The 16,377-nt window shown below is 40.9% G+C and overlaps 1 protein-coding gene across 1 annotated transcript in view; it reads right to left on the reverse strand.

Annotated features, from left to right (window-relative positions):
• RIC3 (RIC3 acetylcholine receptor chaperone) overlaps positions 1-13,758 on the reverse strand; it is a 38,989-nt gene extending 25,231 nt beyond the window's left edge. Inside the window, exon 1 of the mRNA XM_031942417.1 lies at positions 13,501-13,758. Coding sequence (XP_031798277.1) covers positions 13,501-13,615 — 115 coding nt within the window. The 5' untranslated portion in view covers positions 13,616-13,758. The remainder of the gene's footprint in view (positions 1-13,500) is intronic.
• Between the last annotated feature and the right edge of the window lie 2,619 nt (positions 13,759-16,377).

The raw sequence follows: 16,377 nt of genomic DNA on the forward strand, positions 1-16,377 counted from the left end.
AATAGGAAATTAGTTGACCTATCTGGGTATTGGATGTCAGGGTAGGGGACAAAAGTTTAATGGCATTTAGTAGTTTGGTTTAATGGTGATTCTATTTAAAAGGTGGAAGAAAAAGGGGAAATTCTATTCTGGATGTGGTTCTCATTAACAGAGAAGATTTAGTTGCTGGGGTGAAAATGATGGGAATATTTTGAGAAATTGAGCACTTTTCAGGGTCCATGAAGAGGAGGAAAGCTAGGTATAATCTGACATATTTTCTAGTTTTCAGAAAAATAAAGTTCAAAGGACTCAGAGGAATGACGAATAGAATTCCATGTACTAAAATAAGTAAGTCAGTGCAGAAGAGATGGAAAACTCTCAAGAATGAAATTCTAAAGATGCAAAGGGAAATAATTCCAACAAGAAAGAGAAGTGGAGTGGTCTGAAAAGCCTGATACAGATACACCAGGAACTAATCAACCAACTTAGATTTTTGAAGATGTGTACAAAAAAGATGGAAGCAAGGAGAGGTAACAAAGGATGAATACAAAAGTGTAGCATGGCAACTGGAAGAACAGAGTCTGAAGAGCTGAAACTCAGAAGAAGCTAGGGCTGGCAAGGAAATTAATAAGGAAAAAAATGGTCTTGTTATATTTTGGAGAAAAGAGGAGTATTAAAGAGAAGGTAAGACCACAACTTGGAGACGACAATGATCAACAAAAAGACAGAGTGATTCAGTTCCTGTTTAGTTTCTATTTTCTCTCCCACAGAAAATAATAATCTTAGAAAAAAAGAAAATAATTGTAGCACTGAAAGAACAGAACAAAAAAGGCTAATAGATAAATGATGCTCAAGATAAGTAAGGAGACTGAGAGAACACCAAGTTGCCCTGGATGAATGCTAGTCTGGTCCAGATGCACGACATCTTTTGAGTGCTAAAAGAGCTATTGAGTTGTGATGGCAGAATCACCATCAGGCATATCTGAAAGATGTGGAAAACCCCAGCCATGAAAGGACTAATTAAGGGCAGAGGTTGTTTTGATTTTCTAAAAGAAAAAAAAAGTAAAACAGAATCTGCAAACTATCAGTCAGAGAGCCTAGCTTGGACTCCTGGGGAAATTTTTAAACAGATCATGAAAGAGAAGAAAAGTGCTTACAAAAATCCAACATGCCTTCATCAGGAAGAGGTCATGCTAGACTAATCCTATTTCTTTTTTCTGACAGAGCTATAAAACAGGCAGATCAGGAGAATGATATAGTTTGTTTAGACTGTAGCAAAAAATTTGACGAAGTATGTTATACTTTTCTCATGTGAGCCATGTGGTAGGACAAACCAGTGGTTAAGAAGTGATTGAATAGACAGACCCAAAGAATAGTCATTAATGGTGAGTGTCTGTTGAACTATTGTCCTATAGCCTTTGAGATAATATGTTTCCAAAGGGGCTGGCAGTACCAGGATATTTTCCAACTGGCTTTGTATGATGTGTAAGTGAAATACAAATCAAGTCAACAAGCATTTATTAAGTGCTTACTATCTGCCAGTCACTATGCTAAGAGCAAAATACATATATATGGATGGGAGAATATAGATATGGTGACTAGAGCCACAACAAATCCACATCTGTTCTCTGTCACATTAATCTTTTGTAGCCATTGATTTTGGCATCTTTAGTCAGTGCTGGACATTTCAGAGATAGATTCACAATGTAGTGTTCAGGACTCTAGTACTGACATACAACTATAACAAAGAATAACCAAAAAGTCCTACATTGCTCACCAGACTCCTATGTGACAACCTGTTGTGAATTAAAATGCCCGTGGTCCTCTCCTGATTTGCTGGGGGAAAGGAAGTTTATAAGATAACAAACTTTTGAGTTGATTCCAATGTGGCTTGGTTCTTAGGTAGACTGAAGAAACAGGAAAAAGACTTCATCTTGAAATGGTGTTTTTGCTTTGTGGGGGTTTTACAGCTACAAAGTGAGAAGATTGTAATAAGAGATACTTGCATCTAAAGCTTATTGGTTGTATTATGCTTTTACAAATCTCACCTGACTAATTTGAGAGGTAGCATGGCACAGTAGGTAGAGATTCAACCTCAGAGTCTAACTTTTATAGTCCCTATGGCCACATGTAAGTCACTTAACTCCTCCGTGTGTCAATTCAGAACGTGATGTCCGAGGGAATGTTAATATGAATCAACTGAAGAGAACTGCTTATGACTGAGAGTGAGATGAGGTCGGGCTTAATGAATAAAGCTGGATACAGAGCCTAGGGTTTAATTCTGGCTCACAATGACCCTTGAGCAAGGAATACTATTCAAGGACTCTACATATCAAGGAGGGGCTCACCAGCCTGCAATAGCTATAAGACTGTCCTCTCATATGAGAGACTGCAGGATACCTGTTCCATTAAAACATACCCCTATTTATTGCCTGTAGAAACTATTAAAACAGACTCCGTATGGGTTTTCTTGCTATTGTTTCTCCTGCTCCATCTCTCAATCTATCCTTCATACTCTTGTCAGACTAATATTTCTTATGGAATTATTGAGTGATCTCATAAAATAAAACCAAAACTATAATGGTTTCCTATTATCTGCCAAAAAACAATTTAAACTCTTTTGGTTGGCATTCAAGATCCTCCAAAATCTGGTACCACCCTATCTTTCCATTCTTATTTCACATTACTTCTTATGCACATCACATTGACAAAATTAGGGTACTCTCTGACCCCAGAAAATGGTCTTGAATTTCTTTTCACATAGATCCCTATACCTGGAATGAGACTAGATGAGAGATTTAAAGTTGGAAAGGACCTCAGAGATCATCCAGTTCAACCTCTTCATGCCCTTATTAGATAATTCTCTTCAAAGTCCTCCTGAATTCCTAATCAGCCTAGAAACCCTAACCTCAGGTGAAAATAGTCCCTTTACTCTTGGAATCATACTCAGGTTTTTCATAATTCATTTAATATACACATACAATACCCACATATAAACACTTTAGTTCAGAATGCCATTTTAGATATGTATAATTGTGTGTTGTACTTATCAACATACTTATCTTAAATGCTTACTAAACTGTGAGATCTAAATGAGAGGAGACCATGTCTTACCTAAGCTTTGCATCTTCCCCAATGCCCAACACAATACTCTGCATACAGCAGGTATTTTGCAAGATTTTTCATCTTGTCAGATAAGTTTAATATGCACTGAAGAAGCAAGAAAGATGATAGGAAATAGGGCCATGGGGACCTGAATGCTAGCCTTATACTTTGGTGTTAGTGACTATGCCTCTATAGAACTGTGAAGCATGTTGTATTGGTTCATTACACAGTACCATGTTGACCTTCAAAAATGTCTTATACCCAGACTTATACCCAGAAGTCCAGCAGTGGACTGGTAAGTTTTGGTTTATTAGGTTGTGGCTGTTCTAATTAATTTTTTTTTAGCATTTTTAGAATGAAACATGAAATTCATTTTACTTTAGTAAAAGCACAATCTTTAAAGTCACAACATAAAGCAAAAAATTAAGAAAACTCAAAGCACCACAGTGTTATCTAATGACAAATTGTGCATTTATGGAACATGAATGCTTAAAAATCTAAAAAAGGTAATTTTTGAGCACCTACTGTACCCAGAGCACTAGAAGAAATGCTGGAGTGAGGGATAGGAGAGAAACAAAAAAAAAAAATAGAAAGCACTGTATCAAATTCCCACATGGGCTACCATTTTTAACAACAAACTATTCTATTGACTCATGAAAGGCATTAGTATGGTCTAACAAAAGCTACAGATTGCTATTCAGGAGATCTGGTTTTTAATCCCTATTCTTTAATTTGCTAGGTAGATGTGACCTATCTAGACAAATCACTTTCCCTCTCTGCAACCCGGAATTCTGATCAATAAAGTGATGATGAGATGAACAATATCTGCCATCAGCTCCATTTTTATATTAACTGAAAGTCCAGGTGCTAAATAGTTGCAAAACAGTAGAATCCTGTTAGCTATGATCAATCAAACAATTCTTGGAAGATATACTACTTTGAAACCTTATTTCTTTTTGTGATAAGGGTACTAGCTCAGAAACAGAGGCAATTTTGTCTGGATTTAACAAAATCTTTATGATACAATTGTGGGGAAAAAATGATATGACAGCAATTAAGTGGTTGAAGGATCAGTCCCAAAGAGTATTGATTAATGAAACAATGTAAACATGGAGGAAAGTCTGAAGTGGCAAGTCTCAAAGTTCTGTCCTCAACCAAACTTCATTCAACACTTTCATTTTAGAATGAAAATTTATTAGATTTAGATCAAGATGTAGATGTCATACATATTAAAGCACGGGATGACACAAAATTGGGAGAGATGATTCATGCAATGAATGACGATCTGAATTCAAAAAATCTTGATAAGCTGAATGATGTGTTCAGTCTTACATGAACATGCAAGTTATTTGAGGGCAGGGATAGTTTTTTTATTTTGTCCTTGTTAGACTTCAGAACAGTGCCTCACACGCAGGAGGAACTTAAGAAATGCTTGGGAAGTGAACTGAATAGAAAACATAGAGATGTAATTATAAGTCTGCACAGTTCAATTATACAAGTAAAGAATGGGTGAGATGTGGCTGGATATCAAAGTATGTAAAAAGAACTGGAGGTTTTACTTTAATCTTGGGAGTTTAAATTGCAAGCTTACTATGAGACCCTGGTATATAGAAAACTTCAACAATTTCAGTACAGTTGAAACAAAACAAGGGAGGGGACAGTTCTACTGTCTGTTGTCATTTACAGAGTGCTATGTTGGGCTCTGAATGCCACAGTTTTTTTTGTTTTTGTTTTTTTATTAGCTTTTTATTTATTTATTTTTTAAATGCCCAAGTTGCTTTTATTAGTACTGTGGGACCTCAGGGTCCTTTTTTTTTTTTTTTTTTTTGAGAGCCACAGTTTAATAGCAAGAGGGATCAGAAACACATATAAAGACTGGTTGAAGTGGGAATGTTTAGCACAAGTAAAAGAAAGCTTGCCTCAGGAACCAGATGTTCTGTTTTTTTCCTTGCCCTCAGGATAAATGGAGACCTTTCTCTAGGATTTTTAAATATTTCATGGCAATCAGTTCAACACTCAGGCTCTCCATCATACACTCCTTGCTCTTTACACGACTGGCCCACCTCCATTTCAGGTACAGAAGAATACAAGCATGACAAATATTTACTCACTCAAAACACTCAATAGGTTTTTATGAACATCTATCACGTGCTCATAGTTCATTTTCTCCCTAGCCTTCATTAACAATTCATTCAATATTTATATAAATTTTCCAAATCCACCAAACTATCAGGACTCTCAGGGGCCACAGAATAAAGTTCCTGTTCTCCAGGAGTTCAGAATGCTGTTGGGAGATCTAATATACAATTACAAAACTTTTACACAAAAGTGCAAAGTAATATGTAAGTCTTGTATATACTCAAATGATATAAATAACAAGTGATATAGGGGTCCAATTCAACAAACACTTAAGACACCATGCAAGGCACTGGAGTCACTGTGATCATGTTTAATTTCTCTGATTACATCAGTCCCTGTTCATGGTTTATATATTTTTTTCTGATCCTACTATAAACTGCTATTTCATATGACTCTGTTGATGTGTGTTTGTACAGACCCCAGAGTAGTTCAAAGAATACAAATGGCTGATCAGGAAACTTGAGTGTAAGAAGAGAAGAGCCAGATCAGGCTTGGCATCCAGGCCAATTGTTAGGCCAAATAGGAGGTGGGAAAAATTTCAGCTTTGCCATAAATAGTGGTGTGATCCCGGGCAAGTCATTTTCTTCTATATTCTCTTGTTTTCTCATCTGAGTTTGGTGATCCCAATGTCCCTTCCAGGGACTAAAATTCTATGACTCCATGAATCATTGAAGACTTCTGAGCAGGGAATGGCCTATTCAAAGTGATGTTTGAGGAAGCCTGATCTTAACAATATATAATGTAATTACTCTCTCTATATATGATCTACTTTAGGGAGGAAGGCTGGAAACCAGGAGATCAGTTAGATGGCTACTGTAGGAATTCAGATATGAAGGGATGAGGGCAGTGACCCTGGAAACTAAAAGGGACAGATCTGGGGACCAATATAATGAATTACCAATACTGCTGCTGCATTAGATGTGGGTTCAAAAATGCCTCCAAAATTAAGTCAGAGACCAGGAGGAAAGCCATGCTGTTTAAAATCATGAAGAAGAAACTAGTGACATTGTAATCATTTGAAGAAAAAAACACAGCTGCAGTCAAGTGAAATATTGGATACATATTTGTGGCTGATTTCATCTGTTCAGATGCTGGTGGATACTACTAGATGACGTGGCAAGAAAAATAAGCAGCATAAATTGGGAAATGTCTTATTAGATTTGATGAAAAGGAGGTTGAAATAAGTACGAGTCAAAATGTAGCTCTTAAAGGACGGGATATTTGGAGAGGATGCAGAGAAAGCTAGTATGGATCACTCATTAGGAGACTAAAGAGGAGATATTAGAATGTTAGAAGGTACCAGAGAGACGTCGAATTTTCCAGTTTAGATCTTTGGAAAGTAGGCCGCCACTGGTGAACTTTGAGAATGCACTTCAGACTTAAAACATTTTCATCAATCCTAAATCTTTCAAGGCCTGACACCAGTGACTAACTCTAAAAAAAAAAAAAATCCTACTTTCTAAAGAGTAAACTTATGCTATGTAAAATTATTATATATTATTACAAGAATCACACAGAACATGGTACAAAAGGGCAGTGATAAACAGCAGTTATGTGAAATATATTGATGAAATCGTGGATAAAGGCATTGTGCAGTTAATGGGGGAAAAACAAAGTTTAGATTAGAAGCTGACCCTGTCACTGTGCTTACAATCTAGTAGAGTAATAAACAGATACAATTACTATAATAAATAGTGTTATACATATAGTATAAAACAAATAGCTATGTTCAGTCCTGGGAAAATGTTTTTTAAAAAGAGATGAGTAGGAATATTAAAGCCAAAAGGAGGAAGGAGACTTAGAAATGGGAGTAAAAGCAGAGAGGTGGGTATATATGGGATATATTCAGGGACAAGCTTAGCGTTCAGTCTGACAGTAGTATTGAGTGCATGGAAGGTTGTATTTTGTGTAAAGGTTGGAAAAGTAGTTTGATATCAAGGTCTTGGATTACAGGCAAAGAAGTCTGATCTTGACTGAGTCAAGAGAGAGCCACCTAAGAATCTCTGAGCAGAGTGATATGACGTATGTAAGAAAAATCATCCTGGCAATATAGAGAATTATAATTAGGGTAAAGTTGACCTGGGTTCTAAGCCCCCCCCCCAACCCCCCAAAAAGGAAGACTTATAGAAACAAAGCAGATGAGCAGATGACAGTCTTCCCTTGGAGACAGTCTCCTTGGTGGCCGCCTGGTGTGTCCCAGGATGTCTGTATTCCTGTGTTGGGGCAATCTCTCCTCATCCATGAAAGACATGAGGGGATGTTTCATACTTCTTGCTTTATGTACTAAAATAGCTAGTTATGGCTCCAGCAAAATGAACGATGGATTAGAGGACAGAAGTTGTAGTGGGAAGCCCTGTTTGGGGGCAGTTGCAATAATATCAGGAGAAGATAATGAAGAGTTCATATTCATTAGGGTGGCAACAGAGATGAATATATTGCAGTGTATGGGCCTTGGTAAATCACTCCTTTCCCAATACATTCATGAACTCTCTCCCCCTGTTTTTTGTTTGGTTTTGGTGGGTGAATGTCAATTGTCTTAATTTTTTCTCCAGATTTCCCTCTTTAATTTACTCTTGAATTTTCTGGTTTCACCTGACGTAGGGCTTGGACAGGACAAATGGGAAGGAAAAGAGTCAAAGATAAGCCAAAGCTAACATTTATATAGCATTGCAAAGTTTGTCAATATTTTCTTCACAACCATCCTATGACATACACAATGCAAGTAATATTATCCTCATTTTATACGTGGGAAAATTGAGGTTCAGCCAGATGACTTGCCCATGATCACACAACTGGCAAAGGTCTTGGGATTTGAATCTAAGTCTCTTCAAATTATCAGTTCAGTGCTCTTCACACTAAAACCAAGTTCCTTTTCTGATATTATGAACATGGGAGCCCAGATGAATGGTGGAGTCAGAGACAGAAATAATCGAGTTAAAAGGAATATCATTGGAGATTACAGGATTGCTTAATTCACATGATCTTAAGTATCTTTTAGAATATCCATGAACATATATTCAACTCAACAAATGTTTACTGAATAGATTTGATAGTCAACTTGTTATGCTAGACACTTAATGTACTGTCTCAGGCCATTCAGAATGACAAGTTTTCCTTCCATCTTTGGTTTTTAGTTTAAGAAAATAAATATCTTTTCTCTCCCCCCCCCCAAGCTGGCTTAAAATAAAAGTAACCCAAAGGAAAGAAAACAATGAGAATCAATGCTTCAGACTATATATTGAGATATACCAATGGTGAAGGACATGTGTGTGTGTGTGTGTGTGTGTGTGTGTGTACTTAAGAATTCTATAAAGTGGAATTTGACTAAATACTAATTGTTTATTGAAAGCCTTTTCTACATTTTGGTTTATTTAATTATTAAAATTTCACTTAGTGTATCACTGGAGACTCACTACACACCTAATGGATTTTAGAAAGCAAAGCACTACTTTCTCATTGTTTAAAAAAAAAAAAAAAAAAAAAAAAAAAGCGTAGTTCCTGCTGCTAACAAAAGGCTAGCAATGTTAACCAAAGAGCTTTCTAAAAGCAACATTAAGCAGTCTGTAACACTTCATTCTCAGGACAAATCAATCTATAAAGAACTGTATGTATTTATAACTCTAATTGCCATAGTTCAAGCAGGGTTTGATGGGTCTTGGAAGTAAGCTTTTCTCTGGAAAAGGTAGGTAATTTTGGAAGCAAAATTGGGCCACAATCAAGATGGATCACTGGACTTTTACCATTTCTTCCTGCAGAGGTCTCCCCACTTCTGTGCCTCCCTCCATTATTCTCATCCCTTTTCTATTTTCACCTTAGACTACACTGACTTCAAAGACCATCTTATAATTCAATAACAAACCCTTATTAAGAAACTATTGTTCAGGATGTAAACTCATGGTGGTAGGGGCTGTTTTGTCTGTGTCCCCAGCAACCGGCAGCACAGGACCTTGAAAAAGTTGTGTACATCCCTCCCTTTTGTCTTCAGTCAAATGAGACAGTGTATTTCCTTCTTAGCTTTCTATGTGACAATTGACTTTCTCACTGTGCCTCGCTGGACACTCCAACACCCTGTCTCTGTCTTTGTTCTCTATGTCTTGTTCCTTCCTCAAGCCAAGAATGTCCCTTCTCATCTCTGCCTCCTAATTTCCTTCCAGACTTGGCCCAAGGGCTGACTTCTGCACAAGAACTTTCCTGGACCTTCGGCTGTGTGTACCTTCCTCACACAAGTGCACGTCTTCTTCTTATTAAAATTATGAGATCCCTAGGAACAAGGACTGTTTTACCTTTTTCTCTGTATACTCAATCTAGCAGAGTGCTTAAAAGGCATTGCTTTGGTGTTTTACAAATCCTTAACTGCCACAGTATTCTAGTTGTTGAACTGAATATTCATGGCACTGTATTAGGTGATTCTGAGAATAGCAGGACTTTTTAAAATAGCAGTCCAAGGAGAATAATAGTGACTTGAAGGCAGACAGATTATAACACATATAGAGCTAAGTCTGTTAGTTAACACTTACTAAAGACTTACTATTTGCCAGTCATTGTATTAAGCACTAGATTAAGCAGAATATGAGAAAAGCAAAGAAGTAATTCAAAATACTCAAGAAAATCTAAGGGAAAGAACCCTTTCGGCTGTGTAATCAGGAGATGGTAACTAACTGGATTTCAAAATGTTTCTCAATGGCAAAAATAATATTTACTGGAAGTAGGGAAAAATAGAAACAGGAAACCAAGAGATGCGGATGAGATCTAGATTGGCTGTAAAATGCAAGAAAGGGATAAAATGGAATAAAAGCAGTTTCTCTGGCCTCCTTTAAACCTCAGCTAAAATCCTATCTTCTGCAAGAAGCTTTTCCCATTCTCAATGCTAGCTTGATCACACATCATTGTTTGCATGCTCTCTGTCCCCTCTTTTAGGCTGTGCATTTCTTGAGAACAGGAACCTTTACATTTCTTCATATTCCCATTTAACTCAGAATTGGCATACAAGTACTTAAAATTTTTTCTTGACTTACAAAGCAGGTAGAACCATGGACCTTAAGGAGTTTATGTTATCCCATGGGTAATAGGGAGCCACCAAAGGTTTTTAGGGCAAGGAAATGATTAGAGTCCTGCAATAGGAAAGTTATTCTGGCTGCTGCTGCTGTAGACTATAATACATGAAGACAAGAGAAAAATAAATTAGCTCTTAAGTAGGAAGCGATAAAGGCTCGAGATAGTAAAGTGGGAATGGAAAAGAATGAGTCAAGGAAACAAAGATCCAAGGCTTGGGGCTGAATTTTTGTGGTGGAGAAAATGTCATCCATAGTTAGGTAAAGATGCACCTTTGACTAGTCACAGGCTGGGTACTGTTAATTCTTTATTAATTAAAAGGATAATAGAATGAAGAGTACAAACTAGGCTCAGCTGCAGAAGTCCTAGATCCATTTACTATGTTATGCGCTCTTGGGCAAGTCATCATTCTTCCAGTGGGTGTATACCTGCACTATCTCAATTTCCTTGGTTTTTTTCCTAAAGGTATCAAGTACTGGGTCTACAAACAAGAGGTATATCCAGATTGGAAACCAGTACAATGTTCAGTATATTCCAGAATTCTCTTTTTTATTACATTATGTTTAGAATTCCTTTTTTGGTAGAAGACTGGATTAGGTTTCTAAAGTCTTTTCCAGCTTAGAGATTCAGTTAAATCATTTGGCAAGATCTATTTGTGGAAAAGTCTGCAAAGCTTTACAATTATAGTCCCTATTGATTGTATTTCCCTGAAATGTCTCTTTACAGTGTGAGTTTATCAGGGACAGGATTTAATTTAACCAATTTCAACAGCTGACTATCTATCATTCAAGATTGATTTTTTCCTAGATTACGACACTTCTGTAATCAATAAATTACAAAAGGAAAATTCATACTGCTATCAATGGTTTCAGAAATCTAAAAAATAGCTCCAGTTCTGTGAAGGCAAGAACCATGTCTAATCTACACTTTAAATTCCCTCTGGCACTCAGCACAGAACCCCCACACTCAACTGGGTGTTCAACAGTGTTTGTTCAAGTGAAGTGAACTCAACCCAATGGAAATTCAACAACTGACTTGGAGGAAAAAAAAAAGTAAAAAAATAGTTCTGGATGAAACTTCACAGCTTTGGTTCACCATCTTTGAATTTACTGCTTTTCCAAAATAAACAGCAAGCACTTAAGCCTTCAAAAAATTGTTGGGTTTTGTCCTAAAGGGAAAAAAGCCAAATATTTTTTTAAAATGTTTTCCCCTACATTTTAATGGTGCAGATTTCTAAACAATTTATATCATTATCACATTACCATAAAAACATACCCATATTTCATACCTACTCTAACCTAAATGTTTTCTATTCATACCTAATTATGTTTTTCAAATGTTAAGATTAAGACAAATCACAGAACTTTAAAAACTGAAAAGATTCTCTCATGGGACCATACTTGGCAAGGTTTTCTGTCCACCTTAAAACCTGACCATTATAACAGCCAAGGATTCAACATTCCCTAGTTAAGTAATTATCTGCTTTTCCCAGAGGATCTCCAGTAAGGGGGTAATTCAACACCTCTCACTTGTTCCATCATCAGATAGTTTCAAATGTTGACTTGGGGCAAAATCTGCTTCCTGTACCATCCACCTACTCTCGCCCTCTGGACCAAGCAGAACAAATCTGGCATCTTCTTTATAGAGAAAAGGTTTTAATCACGACTCCTCCTCTTATCACATATGCTTTTAGAATGATTCATTTGACGTAATCCCTGTATGCTCTATCAATGTGAATTATTAAATGTAACCTACAGGAAAGGAAAAAGTATCAACAGAAAAGCATTTGTCAAATGAGGCAAATTAAAGCCTACTTGGCACAGCTGCATTTCAAAATGATTATTAAAACCTTCAAATTGTGGCACAGGCAAAAAAAAAAAAAAAGTGGCTTAAAAAATGACTGAGGCAGTGAGAGGGTGGTGTTGAAGTTATTAAAAAAAAAAAAAAAAGGCAAACAACATTGATTCAAGTCAACTTTATTTCACATAAAGAGACCATGGGACACATAAGACAAAGCACCGAAGCCCTAGAAATGCTCAGGTATAAGAGACACTGGGGTTGGGAGTGGGCGTGGGGCTGGATGATTCGAAGCAAAGCAGGAGAAACTGATTTTTAATACACACACATACATTTCTTTCATGCATATGCATATATATGAAAATCTCCAGGCAAAAGCAAGCTCCACGCGAGACAGGGGAGGAAGGGCAAGCAAGCAGCCAGCATGTGCGGGGGGCTGAGGGAGGGCCGGGCAGGGTGGCAGGCAAGCAGGGAGGATGGAGTGAGGCAGAAGCGGTGCTCAGGGCCCTTCAGTGGATCCTTAAGCACCTGCAATAGCTGCGTCCTGAAAAAGGTAAAGAGACCTGGGTTGGATGGCGGGCTCGGACCGGCCGCCAGGCCGGGACCTCACGCTCCGGGGACTTGCCCCCGCCCACCGCGGGCGCTGTCCGAGGTCCTACAAGCCCGCCCGCGGGCGGGCGGGCCCCTTCCGAGTCTCACTTTCCTCCCCTATCCGAGCGGGAGGGCCAGACCCGGCTTCCCGAGCCGCGGTTCGCGCCGTGGGGGGGTCTCGGAGCCATAATTTGCCACCACTGCGCGTGGGACCGGGAGACCTAAAGGGAGATTCCCGAAGCTTTATTTCCACTGGTAGTTGTCGAAAGGACCGAAACTGACTTTATTCTCCTCATTCCCCCCGGGGAAATGAGCTGTTCGGGTCGTTCTTTTAGAATAACTTCAAAAGCCCCACCTGGGAGGGAGTGTGTAAAAACAGGCCGTTATTTCCCCGGAGCCCCGTAAACCTTCCGCGGCCGACAAGAGCTCGCAAGTGGAAAAGGCCCAAGTGGCGTCGGAGGGCGGCCGCGGCGAGGCCGTGTCCGGGAGCAGCCCGCCAGGCCCAGAGGCCCTCAGCCCGAGCGTTAGCGCCCCGAGGCCGGGCTCCCCCGCGTGGCTCGCAGCAGGCGCTTAATGAAGGCCCGCTAACGGCCTCCGGCGGGGCTTAAAAACTCGCCGACTCAGCGGCGGACTGCCGGCCTAGGGAGCGGCTCTTGGAGCGGATCTGACGGCCGGCTAGCAGCGGCGCCGCCCCGCGAGGAGAAGGCAGGCGCCGGGCGCGGGAGTCTCTCTCTCCCCGCTCTCCGTCCTCCCCCTCCCCCCTCCGGGCTCCAACCCCCGCGGCGGCTGCCCCTCCGACCCGCCCTCGGGACCCCCCGGAGCGGAGCGGCCTCTTACCCGAGGACGGCTCCGGCCTCCTCCCGCAGGACAGGAAGGCCTTGGGCAGCAGCAGGGAGACACACAGCACGAAGCCCGACACCATGGCCACCTTTCGTAAGGCGGGGTGAGCCATGGTCGCGCTCGGCCGTCAGACCCGCATCGGCCCCGACCCTGCCTGTCCCGACACCGCCACCGGAAGCGGAAGCCCGGCAACGGCTCGCGGCGTGCGTGAGCCCTTTCCCGTTGCCTCCCCCTTGGGCCCCCAAGATGGCGGCACGACGGAGCGTCGAGAGGGACAGAATTCTTCGGGACGCGCCGCGGGCGGGGAGGGGGCGGGGAATGAAGACATCTGTTGACCCGGGAGGGCGAGAGGCACGGGCGTGAGCTCCGAACCGCCGCCAGGGGGCGTCCGGAGCCAGGGAGCCAGCGCGTGCTGAGAGGGAGGGAAATGGTACCGGAAATTTTCATAATGACGAAGGGGATGATGAGATCATGTCTCCCCCATCTCCATCACAGCGCGCATTTATGGGTCGTTTTAAGCTTCGCAAACAACCCCCCCCATTTTACAGAAGAGGAAACTGAGGCAGAAGCTAAGTGACTTGCCCAGGATCACACAGCACCTGAGGCTGGATTCGAACCCCGTTCTTCCCGAACTAAGTCCCTCGTTCCATCCACTGTTCCAAACCGCGCCGCAGACGCAAAAGAGCTGCAGAACAGGTGGAAAAGTGCTGGGCCTGCCTCAGTCTCCTCATCTCTAAAATGGGGGTAATAATGATCCCTACTTCCCAGGTTGCCTTGGGGCTTTTGCAAACCTTGAAATTTTGAATAAATGCAAATTACCATTTGAGGGGAGGGGCGTGTCTAATTATCTGACGTCACTGAGTAAGGGACTAGGGAGGGAGGAAGCGCTCTCTCCTAGCAACCTCCCCTGCAATTTACTGTCTTTGGAGAATCGCCCTTGCGCAGCGCGTGTCGGGAGCCGGACTCTGAACCCTTACGTTAACGGAGTTAGCTGGAGCCAGGTTTCTTCCCGACTCCGCTAGCCCTCTCCGACAAAGAACAGTCTTTGCTCAGAACATCAGTTCTCACGTCTAGAAACCAAATTCCAGTGGGCAAACACAAACGGGACCCCTTTGCATCCTAGCATGGAATGCTCGGGATTGTTGTATGAGCCACGAAAGCCCAAGTAATAGCATCAGCCCCATTTTACAGATAAAGAAACTGAGGAGTATACCGACTTTGCAGTCAGAGAACCTGGATCCGACCCCAGCTTTGCTATTTATTGTCTGTGGGTTAAGTCTTTTAGCGTCTTTGCCCCTCAGTTACCGGATCTGCAAAATAGGGAGGCTGGATTGTCTCGTCTCTAACAATCCCCAAATCCGCCCTTAATCTATGACCAGTCATGAATCCCAGATCTCGGGCTCAGTTCGCCATTCTCCGAGTCTCTCCATGGCCAGTGTCTGCCCTGAGCTCCGCAGCATCCGTACCTATGCTCGGGAAGTCTTCCCAAGGGTGGTGTAATAATGAAATGTGTTCTGGACTTTGGGCAGAAGGTCAAGGGTCTATTTCTAATTAGTCATTGACTCCTGAGTAGCCTTAGACAAATCACTTAACCTGGCGAGGCTTACCAGCTGTAAAATTAAGGAGATGAGTCACAGCTTCCTTTAAATTCAAGATTGCGCCTGGTACAGCGGAAAGAACTTGGGTCCGAGGCCCCTCCTTGGTACTCATAATTTTGGGTAAACCTCTCTGAGCCTTTGTTTCTTCATTTGTAAAATGGAGATAAAAGTTAGGCTATCTAGAACAGGGCTTCTTAAATTTTTTTTTTTTTTTTTACTTGTGAGCCCTTTTTTGCCCAAGAAATTTTTATGTGACCCTAGATATAATATATATATATATATATGTTTATATAACATATAAACATACAAATCAAACATTTACTGGTAATAAATCATAATTTGGTAACCCCCACATTCAGTTACACAACCCCATATGAGGTCATGAGTCACAATTTAAGAAGATTTGATCGATCTAGAACACAGGCAGTATTATAAGAAACATATTCTATAAATCTTAGAGAAATGTGAATTGTGATTAATGGTGTCACTATGTGTCCCAAGGGGTTGACTCCTCTTGTGCAAAGAGCTCACTGTATAAGGAGTGGTCTGGAGGAGAAAAATATAGATGAAGATTGATAAAAACTGATTAAAGAAAGCCTAGAGCTGTCATCAGATGGAACCAGAGCCGTCCAGAGATTTGGAGAGAGGTCTTGCAGGACACAGAGTTCACATGCCCCCAGAGGAATGGAATCTTGGGGTACAACGAGGGAGCCATGTGTCTCAAGGAGAAATGAAGCATGGAGTCCCAGTATGAAGGAGCAAGATTTGCATACTGTCCTTTCCTGGTACTATGAGTTATATGGACAGCTTAAGAGGAAAGAAACAAGTATTAAGTTTATCTATTATGTGCCAAGCACCGTGATAAGGGTTTTATAAATATTTCATTTGATCATCACAACCACCTTGGGAAGTAGGTGCTATTATTATCCCCATTTTACAGTTGGGAATAATAATAGCTTCCTTTCCTTTCCCTTTCCCTTCCCTTTCCTTTCCCTTTCTCCTTCCCTCCTTCCCTCCCTCCCTTTCTTTCTCTCTTTCTGCCTTCCTTTCTTTTTTCCTTCCTTCCTTCCTTTCTTCCTCTTTCTCTTCCTCCCTCCCTCCCTTCCTTCCTCCTTCTCTCCCTCCCTTCCTTCCTCCTTCTCTCCCTCCCTCCCTCCCTTCCTTCCTCCCTCCCTTCCTTCCCTCCTTTCTTCCTTCCTTTCTTCCTTCCTTCCCTTCTTCCTTTCTTCCCTCCTTCCCTTCTTCCTTCCTTTCTTCCCTCCTTCCCTTCTTCCTT

This window comes from Sarcophilus harrisii, chromosome 6, assembly GCF_902635505.1.
Source record: "Sarcophilus harrisii chromosome 6, mSarHar1.11, whole genome shotgun sequence".
NCBI classification, from domain to species: domain Eukaryota; kingdom Metazoa; phylum Chordata; class Mammalia; order Dasyuromorphia; family Dasyuridae; genus Sarcophilus; species Sarcophilus harrisii.